The sequence below is a fragment of the Elephas maximus genome, chromosome 14 (assembly GCF_024166365.1).
Source record: "Elephas maximus indicus isolate mEleMax1 chromosome 14, mEleMax1 primary haplotype, whole genome shotgun sequence".
Taxonomy (NCBI): Eukaryota; Metazoa; Chordata; class Mammalia; order Proboscidea; family Elephantidae; genus Elephas; species Elephas maximus.
In genome coordinates this window covers 29,508,870-29,524,020 of record NC_064832.1, presented here as the reverse complement: position 1 = coordinate 29,524,020, position 15,151 = coordinate 29,508,870, and the positions used below count along the sequence as shown (strand labels likewise).

At 37.2% G+C, this 15,151-nt stretch overlaps 1 protein-coding gene across 4 annotated transcripts in view; it reads left to right on the top strand.

The window, feature by feature from the left end:
* FNDC3A (fibronectin type III domain containing 3A) overlaps window positions 1-15,151 on the top strand; it is a 240,066-nt gene that overhangs the window by 208,359 nt on the left and 16,556 nt on the right. For all 4 annotated transcript variants that reach the window (XM_049853006.1, XM_049853004.1, XM_049853005.1 and 1 more), the window contains 9 exons: window positions 1,317-1,455; window positions 2,397-2,465; window positions 3,363-3,481; window positions 5,462-5,567; window positions 5,655-5,830; window positions 7,697-7,810; window positions 9,440-9,589; window positions 9,679-9,962; window positions 10,079-10,291. In XM_049853006.1, coding sequence (XP_049708963.1) covers window positions 1,317-1,455; window positions 2,397-2,465; window positions 3,363-3,481; window positions 5,462-5,567; window positions 5,655-5,830; window positions 7,697-7,810; window positions 9,440-9,589; window positions 9,679-9,962; window positions 10,079-10,291 — 1,370 coding nt within the window. The remainder of the gene's footprint in view (window positions 1-1,316; window positions 1,456-2,396; window positions 2,466-3,362; window positions 3,482-5,461; window positions 5,568-5,654; window positions 5,831-7,696; window positions 7,811-9,439; window positions 9,590-9,678; window positions 9,963-10,078; window positions 10,292-15,151) is intronic.

The window sequence follows — 15,151 nt, the reverse complement described above, 5'->3', positions numbered from 1 at the left end:
TACATAAGGTCACCATGAGTCACAGCTGACTCGACTAACAACTAACAATAGCAGGCCATGATAAGAAATTTAGATTCTATTTTGAATAAGATGAGAAGCCTTTGGCGGGTCCTGAGCAGAGAAGTGGTAAGGTCCCTCTGCCTGCTGTATAGAGAGTGGACGGGGTAGAGGGTAGGAGTAGAAACTGGGTGCAGGGAAACTAATTATTAGTATACTGCAGTCATCCAGAAAAGATAGGCTAAATGAGCCTTTGAGTAAGGCACTAGTAGTAGAGAACAGAGATGTGGAGGTAGAGTTGACAAGGTTTATAACAGATTTAATGTGGAGGTTTAAAGAAAGAAGACTCAAGGGTGTCTCCTAGATTTTTGGCTTGAGCAACTAGATAGATAGTTTACTGATTGTGAAGACCAGGGAGGCGGGTTTAGAGGAGACAAAATCATGGTTTGATAGTGGACTTGAGCTTTAAGTTCAGTAGAGGAGACGAGGTAGAAATACAGGTACAATTAAATTTCTAAAACCAAATATAATAATAAATAGTATTTTTTATCTATCACTGCATAACAAAACCCAAAACTTAGTGGCTTAAAACAACAACCTTATCTCACAGTTTTCTGTGGATCAGAAATTCAGGTCCAGCTTAGCTGAGTGGTCCTCATTCCGGGTCTCTGTGGTCACAATCAAGATGTCATACAGGACTGCAGTCATCTAAAAGCTTGACTGCGATTAGAGGATCTGCTTCCAAGCTCAGTCACGTGGTTGCTGCCAGGGGCCCTCATTTCCTCAGTGACATTGGCCAGAGGCCTCAGTTCCTTGCCATATGGGCTTCTCTGTAGGGAAGTTACACATCATCATTTCTGCTGCAGCCTATTCATTAGAAGCGAGTCTATTAGGTACAGCTCATGGTGAGTGGAAAGGGAATTAGGCCTCCCTTTTTGAAGAAAGGAGTTGAAGAGAATTTGTATGGATGCCTTTTTAAACCCCCAAAGAGTATTTAAAAAATAAGTACAGAAAGCCTTAAAGCCTGTCAAGCCTCTTCAGGTTATACCTCCATGCTGTGATGACTCTTGTATTCAGTATCAAAATGTTGGACTTACACTTTTATTCCCAGGACTGACTCTAACAGCGAAGTGTACCTGAATACTCGTCACATAGGCAGAACCCCAGCTGAAGAAAAGCAATTCTCAAACAGGTCTTCACAGTTCAAAAACTTATCATTATATCGTTTGAACCTATTTGTCTCTCATCACTTTGGTCATTAAGCCAATATCAACAGAGTATCAAGCGTAAACTCTTACGTCTTTGTGTTCTCTTTACAGGTTATTGCCTACAACTCAGAAGGTAAAAGTAATCCAAGCGAAGTGGTAGAATTTACTACATGCCCTGATAAACCAGGAGTACCTATAAAGCCTTCAGTTAAAGGAAAGATACATTCACACGGTTTTAAAATAACTTGGGGTAAGATATTATGCATATTTATAGACTATTACTTTTCTATTTGACTAAATAATTTGAATATGAAGATCATTTTTAAAATATTGGAGTAAATTTGTTAGCACAAGCAAGTCCAGTAAGAAATATGAGAGTCATTTCATTCTTTGGGAATCTTCTGTGGAAAGCTTTGTACTCACACATATTGAGTTCAGATTTGATATAGGAGGAACTTGGGACCCACTGTGATATTACAAGCAGGAGTAGGATGTGTGAAGTGAAAGATTACTAAATTTGTAGCCAAAGTCACCTGGGTTGTTCTGGCTCGCCCATGAGAAGTGAGAATCATGCATTTGTTTAAAATAAACATTTATCAAGCACCTACTTATGTAAACAAAACAAACCCAATCCATTGCTGTCGAGTCGATTCCGACTCATAGCGACCCAATAGGACAGAGTAGAACCACCCCATTGAGTTTCGAAGAAGCACCTGGTGGATTTGAACTGCCAACCCCTTGGTTAGTGGACATAGCTCTTAACCACTAAGTCACCAGGGTTTCCGCTTATATAATTACTGGGAAAATAAAGATCAAATAAACTGGGTCCTTGCTTGAAGAATTCAGACCAATGAAAGTACTTCATGGTATTTATAAAGTATCTTCAAATTTGAAACAACCTTAAAATCTAAAGCAAAGTGCTGGTGTTAGAAATTGTTGCTATCCGTACAGTGGAATATCATGCAACCACTAAAAATTGTTATAGAAAGCCATATTTAAAAACATAGTAAATTAAGTGAGAAGCAGGTTACCTAATAGCATCAGGTAATGTGGTGCTGTTATTAATAATAAAACATTGTAGGTGGCTCTTCTTTTTAAACAATTCTAGGTTTTGTATTCTGTTTATTAGGATTTCTGTCATTTTTTAATTTTATGTACTTTACCTAATAACACTTTTGCATCTTTGGATAGACCCACCAAAAGACAGTGGAGGGGCAGCCATCAGTAAATACGTAGTGGAGATGGCAGAAGGTCCTAATGGTAAGAAGAAGTATTTCAAAGGTTTCAGCTGATAGATTTATACCTGTCAGCTGTCCCTACTCTTCATGATTGTACAGTTTATATTATCTCTCTTCTTCCCTCTTGCTCTTCATTTGCTACTGTAGAAAGATGTTTCTTCACTTCAGGCTTTCCTTGATTTTTCTCCTTTGTTTGTAGCAGTTGGGATTTTGCCTGTTATGACCCACTTTGAATTGTGATCTCCAGAAGTATATTGAATCAAGCATAAGACTGATGTACACCTAGATAATTACTTTTACATTTTCTTAAGTTTTTTCTCATTTTTTTTAAATCACATAGTTCCAGTATACTTAGACAAACGTCATTAATTTATTCAGTTAGATTCGTATGCGGGTGTATCAGAGACAAATTATTTTCTAAAATTTAACTCACATTATGCTCTTTTTAAAAATAAATTCTATGCCCAGTGAACCTTATTCTTGACTCATACATTTAACAGTCTTTATTTCTATGGAATGACCTATTTCCTACAAAAATAGGAATAAGAAGAAGAATGTCTTTTAATTAAGACTGAACTTCCTATGGTATTTGTTCTTTCTGCTCTTTGTGTGTTATAATGTTATTACTAGACTGTAAACACATTTAAAATGCTTAATTAAAAGCAAATTATCGATCTAACCCAAAGTTGGTACAGAGTTACAGAGCTATTTCACCTCAACAAAGCCATGCAAATTTGCTTAGGAAGCTGTATGCATAGAGAAATTAGATCATTTCCAGGAAACTCGTAACGAGCTTAGATTGTTTCTGACAAATTACATAAACACTTACTTAGTGAAGCTAGGATACCTGCCGTGTCCATGATACCAAGACATTAAACATTACCTCGTAGTTGATTGGACATAATTCTTCGCCCTGCAGGAAACAAATGGGATATGATATACAGTGGAGCTACTAGAGAACATCTTTGTGATCGACTGAATCCAGGCTGTTTCTATCGTTTACGTGTTTACTGCATCAGTGATGGAGGACAGAGTGCGGTAATACTTATATGTAGATTCTGTTTTTCAAGTTTGGACACGTGGAATGGGATCATCAGATGCCTCCTCACCCCAAATATTGAAATATCCACAGATGTATAAACGTAATTTCTGTAACCCCTGTGGTTAATCTTATAGGGATCAAGGTAGTCTAATATGATACTTAGCTCATAGTAAGTATCCAGTGAATATCTATTCTCTGGTTCGTATTTAGCTTTGGAAAAACAAAGAAAACATTGGAGAAATTTTTATAAAGATAAATTTAAGGATGATACTCAATAACCGTATGTAGCACAAATACAAATAAAATAATTGTGGACTGATTTACTGTTCATAAATTGTGAATGTGTCAGGACGAGCCATAAAATGTCACTTAATGTTGAAAACCCAAATGTTAATATTTACTTACTGTAAAAATTTGGCCATTATTATTTTTGTTGTTATTGTTAGGTGCCATTGAGTCAGTCCTGACTCATAGCAACCACATGTAACAATAGAACTGCCCCATAGGGTTTCCTAGGCTGTAGTCTTTACGAGAACAGATCGCTAGGTCTTTTCCCCTACAGAGCCGCTGGGTGGGTTCAAATCGCCAACTTTTTGATTAGCAGCCAGGTGCTTAGCCATTGTGCCATCAGGGCTCGAAAACAAAATCAAACCCATTGTCATCAAGTCGATTTCAACTCACAGTGACCATACAGGACAGAGTAGAACCACCCGACAAGGGTTTTCAAGGAGCGGCTGGTGGATTCGAACTGCTGACCTTTTGATTGGCAGCCATAAGCTCTTAACCACTGCACTACCAGGGTTCACTAACTGAAATAGCCTTAAAGCATGCCATTGATTATATATGAAGCATTTGCAGTGTTCTGCAGCAAATGTTTTTTAATAGAAGTAATGGTTTTTCTTTAGTGAATTTAACCAAGAATGGTTTCTTGGAGAATTCAAATTTTCAATTATTTTTCAAATGGAATTTAATACAATTAAAGTACTCTTTTTTAAAAATGAGTTAAAAGAATTTTGTTGAAAATATGAGTATTGTGAAACTGAGCATGAGTCCTACCTAATATAGGCATGTGATCCAAATGCTTCATTCTGTCCAGTAAGAAAATCTCAGATTTAAAAACATAAATAAATCCCCACCCTCCCCCCCCAAAAAAATCCTATTATTTTAATACAGCATTTTAGCATTCTTATATATATATTTATATAATTTTCTGAATAAGGTGATGACCGAGTATTTTGCTTTGTTTTGAAAAGAATGTTCATTATAAACATTAATACAGTATAGGTAAGGGATCTGGCACTGAGCTTGTATAAATGTTTTTAAGAGTGTCTTTTAAAATAAAACTAAAAGACATTTTTTAAAAATAGCATAGACACTAAAAGCAATAGCAAATACCTGGAAAGATACCAAGTATCTGCTAAAGCTTTTTTGATTTTAGAGTTATTTTTAAATGGAAGGAAAGTTGTTTTTTTTTTTAGTAAGTAAATTAATGTTTAGGTTAAAAATGTAGAAAATATGGTAAAGCAGCCAAAAAAAAAGAGTCTAAACTTCCTGAAAACAAGGTAAACAGCATTTATAGGGTGTTTAAAAAAAAAACCTCCATATAAGAAGAGATTTGTGGATTCATTGGGACAGGATCAAAAATAATGCCGCTTAGGTTGTGTCGGAGATTGGTTTTTTTTTTTTTTGCTTGTTTTTTAATTACAGAAAGAAGAAAAGAAAGGGTTTTTGTGGGGCTTTTCTAGTTACTTGCTTTGCATGTAGTGGTCACATAGCATATGTCTTTGTCTATATAAAATTTGAGTTTAATGATTTAATTGGATTTTTATTTTATTTAGAACTTTATTCCTTTCCAGTTGATATTCAAGTACAGTTTGAAATTACTGGTGCATTCTTTGTATTGTTTTTCTTTAAGAAAAGGAATCTGATTATTTGGTTTGGGGCATTTTGTTTTGTTTTTGCTTTTGTTTTGGCAGGTATCTGAATCTTTACTTGTGCAGACTCCAGCTGTGCCTCCTGGCCCATGCCTCCCTCCCAGATTACAGGGTAGACCCAAAGCAAAAGAAATACAGTTACGATGGGGTAATTTCCATTTTGGTAATAAATCATAATTAAGTTAGTACTAAACATATTCATCTTATTAAATTGCATAAATCTTTCCATTTTTAGGACCCCCTCAGGTTGATGGTGGATCACCCATTTCCTATTATGGTGTGGAAATGTCTCCTGTAGAAAAAGATGAACCCAGAGAAGTTTACCAAGGCTCTGAAGTAGAATGTACAGTGAGCAGCCTTCTTCCCGGAAAGACATACAGCTTCAGGCTTCGTGCAGCTAACAAAATGGGGGTAGGAAGACCATGCTGACTGAAATATAATCACAACTGCTGTTCTTTTTTTTTTAACATATATAATTGCACTCATTAGTTGACCATTTTGCTTTCAACATGTGACGCCAAATCTTACAATTTATAATCCAACATAGATAAACTAAGAGAGGTCAGTATATCTTCCAACTTAATTATTATGTGAAATCTCAGTATTTTCAAATCCCACTTACAATTTATGACATTTTGGGCTTAAGCTGGGCTAAAGTTTACCTTTTAGACTATACTAATAGGGTTTAGGAGTCCTGGTGGCAAAATGGTTAAGTGCTCGGCTACTAACTAAAAAGGTTGTGGGTTCTAACCCACCAGCCACTCTGAATGAGAAACTTGTGGCAGTCTGTTTCCATAACCCTATGGGGCAGCTCTGCTCTGTCCTGTAGGATCGCTATGAGTCAAAATTGACTCTACGGCAACAGGTTTTTAATAGTGTTTACTTAGCAAATTTGAGATTCGAAGCAAGGTCTAAAGGTGAAATACTTGGAGTACTTATGTTTTTTGAGGGCAGTCATATGCAGCGTTTACTTCAGTTGGCATTAATTGTGATTCCTTTTTTGCCTGAGGAAGAAAAACATAACTAGTTTAATTATTTCTGGTTTTTTAGGGATTTTTGAAAAAATACTATCTGTATGTCTGTACAGCTCCATAAAATGGGCAAAATAAGTGATACGGTATTTTACACGTGCGGAAACTAGGGCTCAGAAAAGTTAAATACCTTGCCCACAGTTGTACAAACTAGTAAGTGATACAGCTAAGCCAGAAACCCAGGTTTGTCAGACTCTAGAGCCATCTTTCATCTCTCTGCATTACAGCAACTTCCTTAAGAACAAAGCAAAAATTTCTTACCACAATTAAATAACATGCTATTCTATAATTTAAATTTTACAAAATGAAACTCAAAAATCTCTCCCTTCCCCATTTTTCAGATTTTAGTGACCTGTACTGTATTTCATGTCCTGTTTTCCAGCTGGGTTCTGTGTTTTATCTGTAAACATTGTTTTAAATTTCTTATATAAATCAAATTTACATATTTTGTTTGCAGCCTATCTGTCATCTAATCAGCCTCACAAGGCTGCAGTACATTAGCATACCAAAAAGAAACACCAAACCCGTTGCCATCCAGTTGATTCCTCCTGTAGTTGGAATCTGCTCAGTGACAACAGGTGCTTTGTTTTGTTTTGTTTTGTTTTTTTATTGGCTTGATTTGTTTTGTTTTGTTTGATATATTAATTGTATTGCAGCCTTGTGAGGCTGACAAGATGACATCAGGTAGACTAAACAAAGTATATTAATTTGATTTATATAAGAAATTTAAAATTACATTTACAGGTAAAAATAGTATAGTACCTTCAACACTGACGTCCTTAATCTGTATTTTCAGGTTTGTGATGATTTGATATAATCAGCTTATGTAAATGTTTGCGTTCTGTATTTCCAGAGAATATACATTTTATACCCTTAAAGCTATTCTAAATTATAAGATATAATTTATGCCTTCCATACTCTATGCCTTTAATTGGGGTCCTCACATAATTTCTTACGACTTACGCCATTTACCCAATTCCCTCATACCCTACCCTAATAAAAACAAGTTCATGAAGGAATAAGGGGCAGGAGAAGAAAGTACAGTAAATGAAACCTCAGAATTCCCCACACCTTCATTTCCATGATCAGTAATTTTTTTTTTTTGACTTCCTGTGAATGCTTATAGAATTACATCATGACCAGTTACTCTTGTTATTAGTTATTAGTGAATCTTTAAATATTGAATGTTGTGCATTTAAGGGTAAAAATAAAAACACTTGTTATATATGCTTTTTTTTTTTTCTAGTTTGGACCATTTTCAGAAAAATGTGATATTACTACAGCCCCTGGTCCCCCAGATCAGTGCAGGCCCCCTCAAGTGACATGCAGATCTGCAGCTTGTGCACAAGTCCATTGGGAGGTATTAACATTTTCATTGATTTATATTTACTTTCTTGAATGATTAGGATATTTTATTTAAAAAAATAAACATATTGTTCATTTTTGGCTCCTGTATTATCCAAAATAAATCCTAGTTAAATTCATATGGTAAAAAATGAGTTCTCTTTTTCCCTCTTTGAAGCATGTAAGTAAAGTATATTTGCATTGCAGGTATTTAGACTCTTATTCATGATGTGCTTTGTATTTTATCAAAGGCTTTGTCTCAGAACTGAGATATTTCAACCACTGGTGAGCTTAATGTTCAGAACAAACATAGGAATTACTGTAATACTATATCTCTTACATTTATTATCGCTGGGTGTATTTATTGTGTATAGTAATAATTAGTAATGATAATTACATTTTAAGTTTCCTTTGAAGTTTAACAAAGGAAATATCGTTGTATATTTTAACATTTTATATTACTTAATAGAATTCTTTTCAAAGTATATTTACCTTAAAATGCTCTTTCTAAAGTGACTCTTTGTCATATTCCTACTTCCGATTCAGAACAAAGTTGTCATATTTTTTTATCAGTCTTAAATTCACAAGGTCTTAATGAATAATAAAATCGAACAGTTTTAATTGTGTTTAAATGTTTTTTTTAATTGTGCTTTAAATGAAAGGTTACAATTCAAGTCAGTTTCTCATACAAAAACTTATACACACATTGTTATGTGACCCTAGTTACTCTTCCTGTAACGTGCAGCACAGTCCTCCTCTTCACCCTGTATTTCCCGTGTCCATTCAACCAGCTCCTCTCCTCCCCTGCCTTCTCATCTTGCCTCTGGAAAGGAGCTGTCCACTTAGTCTCATGTATCTACTTGAGCTAAGAAGCACACTCCTCATCAGTATCATTTTATGTTTTATAGACCAGTCTAATCTTTGAAGAGTTGGCCTCAAGAATGGTTTTAAGTTTGGGGCTAACAGAGTCTGGGGACCATGTCTTCCGGGATCCCTCCAGTCTCACTCAGACCATTAAGTCTGGTCTTTTTACTAAAATTTGAGTTCTACACCCCATTTTTCTCCTGCCCCATCAGGTACTTTCTGTTGTGTTCCCTGTTAGGGTGGTCATTGGTAGTTGCTGGGCACCATCTAGCTCTTCTGGTCTCAGGCTGATGGAGTCTCTGGTTTATATGGCCCTTTCTGTCTCTTGGATTCATATTTTCCTTATGTCTTTGGCATTCTTCATTCTCCTTTGCTCCAGGTGGGTTGGGACCAATTAATGCATCTTAAATGGCCACTCACTAGCTTTTAAGACCCCAGACGCCACTCAGGATGCAGAATATTTTCTTAATAAACCTTGTTATGCCAGTTGACCTAGATGTCCCCGAAACCATGGTTCCCAGGCCCTTGCCCCTGCTGCTCTGTCCCTCAAAGTGTTTGGTTTTATTCAGGAAACTTCTTAGCTTTTGGTTTAGTCCAGTTGCACTGGCTTCCCCTGTATTGTGTGTTTTCCTTCCCCTCACTTAAAATAATTCTTGTGTTTAAATGTTTTTTAAAAAATTCAAAAGCAGTCCAGTTTTTGGTATACTCAAAGAACAGTTTTGCCTAACAGCTATTAATCAATATCAAGAGTTAATACCTTTGTCTTTTTCTTAATTTAAAGATCCCATTGAGTAACGGAACTGATGTCACTGAATATCGTTTGGAGTGGGGAGGAGTTGAAGGAAGTATGCAGATATGTTACTGTGGACCTGGTCTCAGTTATGAATTAAAAGGACTTTCACCAGCTACCACCTATTACTGCAGGGTCCAGGTAAAGACGATCAGTGCTCTGTCACTTACTTGTCCAGAAGTGTCTTGTTTCATTCGCATTTTCATGGGCATGTTTTTGTTAACTTGTAGGCTCTGAGTGTTGTTGGTGCAGGCCCTTTCAGTGAAGTCGTAGCCTGTGTGACTCCACCATCAGTTCCTGCCATTGTAACTTGTCTTCGAGAAATAAGTGATGATGATATAGAAAGTTCCCATTATTCACCTTCTACATGTCTTGCAATAAGCTGGGAAAAACCTTGTGATCATGGTTCAGAAATCCTTGCCTACAGTATAGACTTTGGAGATAAACAGCCTTTGACGGTGGGAAAGGTTACAAGCTATATTATAGACAATTTGCAGCCAGATACAACGTACAGGTATACTTTAAAACCTCCATGTTAAATTTTACCTGGACCAAAGAAACATTTTAAATAAAATAATGAACCAAACTTTTCTTTCTTTCTTTCTTTTCTTTTTTTACTGTGACACTTAGAATACGAATTCAAGCCTTGAATAGCCTTGGGGCTGGTCCTTTCAGCCACATGATAAAATTAAAAACCAAGCCCCTCCCTCCTGACCCACCCCGTCTGGAATGTGTTGCCTTTAGTCACCAGAACCTTAAGCTGAAGTGGGGAGAAGGAACTGCAAAGACATTGTCAACAGATTCTATTCAGTACAACCTTCAGATGGAGGATAAAAATGGAAGGTAGGTTTTTTTAAATTGCTTCTTAATGTAGTTTCTTAGGTCTCAGGGATATAAATGTTTATAAGCTGAAGAAGTAAATAAATTTTCAGAAATAGTTAAGTGTGCTGTTTTCAGAAAATAGGAAGACACAATGTAGATTTCCTATTTATAACTTGTGAGTGAGATGCCAAGACAGAAAAAATTAAGCAGGGTCCTTTTTGGCTGTCTTCTCCAGGCCATTCACTCTCTCTGTGCTAGTAATCTTGGCTACAAAATAAACTTTTGAATATTCCAGTGGGAGGCAATTTTACAGTCAGTGATTGGGTTGACTTAAGACCTCTGAGATCCTTGAGGGCAGGGATTATGTCTCACTCTATTGCATTACCACGTCATAGGACCTGCACAACAAATGGATACAGTCCAATTCTTCATGGTCAGATCTCAGATTCTGTGATGCCTTATCCAGTCCCCTTGATACTCTCCCTCTTATTCAGGCTCTGTGAGAGGAAACCTTCTGCTGCCACCTTTTACATTTTTACGTACATGTATTATTTCTTACATAATATGCCATATACCAAAAAAAAAACCAAACCCATTGCCATCAAATCAATTTTGACTCATAGCTAGCTACCCCACAGAACAGAGTAGAACTGCTCCGTAGGGTTTCCAAGGAGTGGCTGGTGGATTTGAACTGCTGACCTTTTGGTTAGCAGCAGTAGCGGAAGTCATGCATTAAAATCACAGTGTTATTCCAAAGCATAGATAATGACAGAATACTACCCAACTCATTCTATGAAGCCACCATCTCCCTGATACCAAAACCAGGTAAAGACATTACAAAAAAACAAAATTATAGACCTATATCCCTCATGAACATACATGCAAAAATCCTCAACAAAATTCTAGCCAATAGAATCCAACAACACATCAAAAAAATAATTCACCATGATCAAGTGGGATTTATGCCAGGTATGCAAGGCTGGTTTAATATCAGAAAAACCATTAATGTAATTCATCATATAAATAAAACAAAAGACAAAAACCACATGATCTTATCAATTGATACAGAAAAAGCATTTGACAAAGTCCAACACCCATTTATGATAAAAACTCTCACCAAAATAGGAATTGAAGGAAAATTCCTCAACATAATAAAGGGCATCTATGCAAAGCCAACAGCCAATATCACTCTAAATGGAGAGAACCTGAAAGCATTTCCCTTGAGAACGGGAACCAGACAAGGATGCCCTTTATCACCGCTCTTATTCAACATCCTGCTGGAAGTCCTAGCCAGGGCAATTTGGCTAGACAAAGAAAGAAAAGGCATCCGGATTGGCAAGGAGGAAGTAAAGTTATCACTATTTGCAGATGACATGATTATATACACAGAAAACCCTAAGGAATCCTCCAGAAAACTACTGAAACTAATAGAAGAGTTTGGCAGAGTCTCAGGTTATAAAATAAACATACAAAAATCACTTGGATTCCTCTACATCAACAAAAAGAACACCGAAGAGGAAATAACCAAATCAATACCATTCACAGTAGCCCCCAAGAAGATAAGATACTTAGGAATAAATCTTACCAAGGATGTAAAAGACCTATACAAAGAAAACTACAAAGCTCTACTACAAGAAATTCAAAAGGACTTACTTAAGTGGAAAAACATACCTTGCTCATGGATAGGAAGACTTAACATAGTAAAAATGTCTATTCTACCAAAAGCCATCTATACATACAATGCACTTCCGATCCAAATTCCAATGTCATTTTTTAATGTGTTGGAGAAACAAATCACCAACTTCATATGGAAGGGAAAGAAGCCTTGGATAAGTAAAGCATTACTGAAAAAGAAGAAGAAAGTGGGAGGCCTCACTCTACCTGATTTCAGACGCTATTATACAGCCACAGTAGTCAAAACAGCCTGGTACTGGTACAACAACACGCACATAGACCAATGGAACAGAATTGAGAACCCAGATATAGATCCATCCATGTATGAGCAGCTGATATTTGACAAAGGACCAGAGTCAGTTAATTGGGGAAAAGATAGCCTTTTTAACAAATGGTACTGGCATAACTGGATATCCATTTGCAAAAAAATGAAACAGGACCCATACCTCACACCATGCACAAAAACTAACTCCAAGTGGATCAAAGACCTAAACATAAAGACTAAAACGATAAAGATCATGGAAGAAAAAATAGGGACAACCCTAGGAGCCCTAATACAAGGCATAAACAGAATACAAAACATTACCAAAAATGATGAAGAGAAACCCGATAACTGGGAGCTCCTAAAAATCAAACACCTATGCTCATCTGAAGACTTCACCAAAAGACTAAAAAGACCACCTACAGACCGGGAAAGAATTTTCAGCTATGACATCTCCGACCAGCGCCTGATCTCTAAAATCTACATGATTCTGTCAAAACTCAACCACAAAAAGACAAACAACCCAATCAAGAAGTGGGCAAAGGATATGAACACACATTTCACTAAAGAAGATATTCAGGCAGCCAACAGATACATGAGAAAATGCTCTCGATCATTAGCCATTAGAGAAATGCAAATTAAAACTACCATGAGATTCCATCTCACTCCAACAAGGCTGGCATTAATCCAAAAAACACAAAATAATAAATGTTGGAGAGGCTGTGGAGAGATTGGAACTCTGATACACTGCTGGTGGGAATGTCAAATGGTACAACCACTTTGGAAATCTATCTGGCGTTATCTTAAACAGTTAGAAATAGAACTACCACACAACCCAGAAATCCCACTCCTCGGAATATACCCTAGAGATACAAGAGCCTTCACACAAACAGATATATGCACACCCATGTTTATTGCAGCTCTGTTTACAATAGCAAAAAGCTGGAAGCAACCAAGGTGTCCATCAACGGATGAATGGGTAAATAAACTGTGGTATATTCACACAATGGAATACTATGCATCGATAAAGAACAGTGACGAATCTGTGAGACATTTCATAACATGGAGGAACCTGGAAGGCATTATGCTGAGTGAAATTAGTCAGAGGCAAAAGGACAAATATTGTATAAGACCACTATTATAAGATCTTGAGAAATAGTAAACCTGAGAAGAACACATACTTTTGTGGTTACGAGGGGGGGAGGGAGGGAGGAAGGGAGAGGGTTTTTTATTGAATAATCAGTAGATAAGAACTGCTTTAGGTGAAGGGAAAGACAACACTCAATACATGGAAGGTCAGCTCAATTGGACTGGACCAAAAGCAAAGAAGTTTCCGGGATAAAATGAATGCTGCAAAGGTCAGTGGAGCAGGGGCGGGGGTCTGGGGAACATGGTTTGCGGGGACTTCTAAGTCAATTGGCAAAATAATTGTATTATGAAATCATTCTGCATCACACTTTGAAATGTGGCGTCTGGGGTCTTAAATGCTAACAAGCGGCCATCTAAGATGCATCAATTGGTCTCAACGCACCTGGAGCAAAGGAAAATGCAGAACACCAAGGCCACACGACAGCTAAGAACCCAAGAGACAGAAAGGGCCACATGAACCAGAGACCTACATCACCCTGAGACCAGAAGAACTAGTTGGTGCCCGGCCACAATCGATGACTGCCCTCACAGGGAGCACAGCAGAGGACCCCTGAGGGAGCAGGAGATCAGTGGGATGCAGACCCCAAATTCTCATAAAAAGACCAGACTTAATGGTCTGACTGAGACTAGAGGAATCCCGGCGGCCATGGTCCCCAGACCTTCTGTTGGCACAGGACAGGAACCATCCCCGAAGACAACTCATCAGACATGAAAGGGACTGGTCAGCGGGTGGGAGAGAGACGCTGATGAAGAGTGAGCTAATTATATCAGGTGGACACTTGAGATTGTGTTGGCAACTCTTGTCTGGAGGGGGATGGGAGGATAGAGAGAGAGGGAAGCCGGCAAAATTCTCATGAAAGGAGAGACTGAAAGGGCTGACTCAAGAGGGGGAGAGCAAGTGGGAGTACGGAGTGAGATGTATGTAAACTTGTATGTGACAGACTGATTGGATTTGTAAACGTTCACTTGAAGCTTAATAAAAGTTAATAAAAAAAAAAATCACAGTGTTACTCAAAATATCTGTAATATCAATATTCAAATGCCAACTTGAGGCTGTTCATTTAATGCCACATACCCTCCACAGCTGTTTATATTTTAAGAATTTTAAATGTTACTTTTCCACCAACTGCTCTGACAGGGATCACAATAGAGGGTCCTGGACAGAGTGGAGAAAAATGTAGAACAAAATTAAAATTCACAAAAAAGACCAGACTGACTGGTGTGACAGAGACTGGAGGAATACCTGAGACTGTGGCCCCCATACACTCTGCTAACTCAGAACCAAAGCCACTCCAGAAGTCCACCGTTTTAGCCAAAGATTAGACAGGCCTATAAAACAAACAGTTAACACATGTGAGAAACGTGCTTCTTAGTTCAGTCAAGTATACGAGACCAAAGGGACAACACTTGCCCAAAAGCAAAGACGAGAAGGCAGGAAAACTGGACAAATAGACACAAAAAACCCAGGGTGTAAAGGGAAAGGGGAGAGTGCTGACACTATGCACGGATTACAATTTGTGTATAAATTTTTGAATGAAAAACTAATTTGCACTGTAAACTTTCATTTAAAATACAATAAAATTTTAAAAATTTGTTTAATGTTACTTTTCATCAGTGTATGAGAAACAGTTTGCATATCCAGTGGATTCAGAATACCAGTAACAGTTTTTCCCAAGGTTTACTTTTTTTGTTATCACTTCTGGTTGTATCTTAGCCAGTATTCAGTAACAGCATATTAATGGTGCTTATACCATCAGAAATATTTACACATTTAAAATACCACACAGAATTGTTTT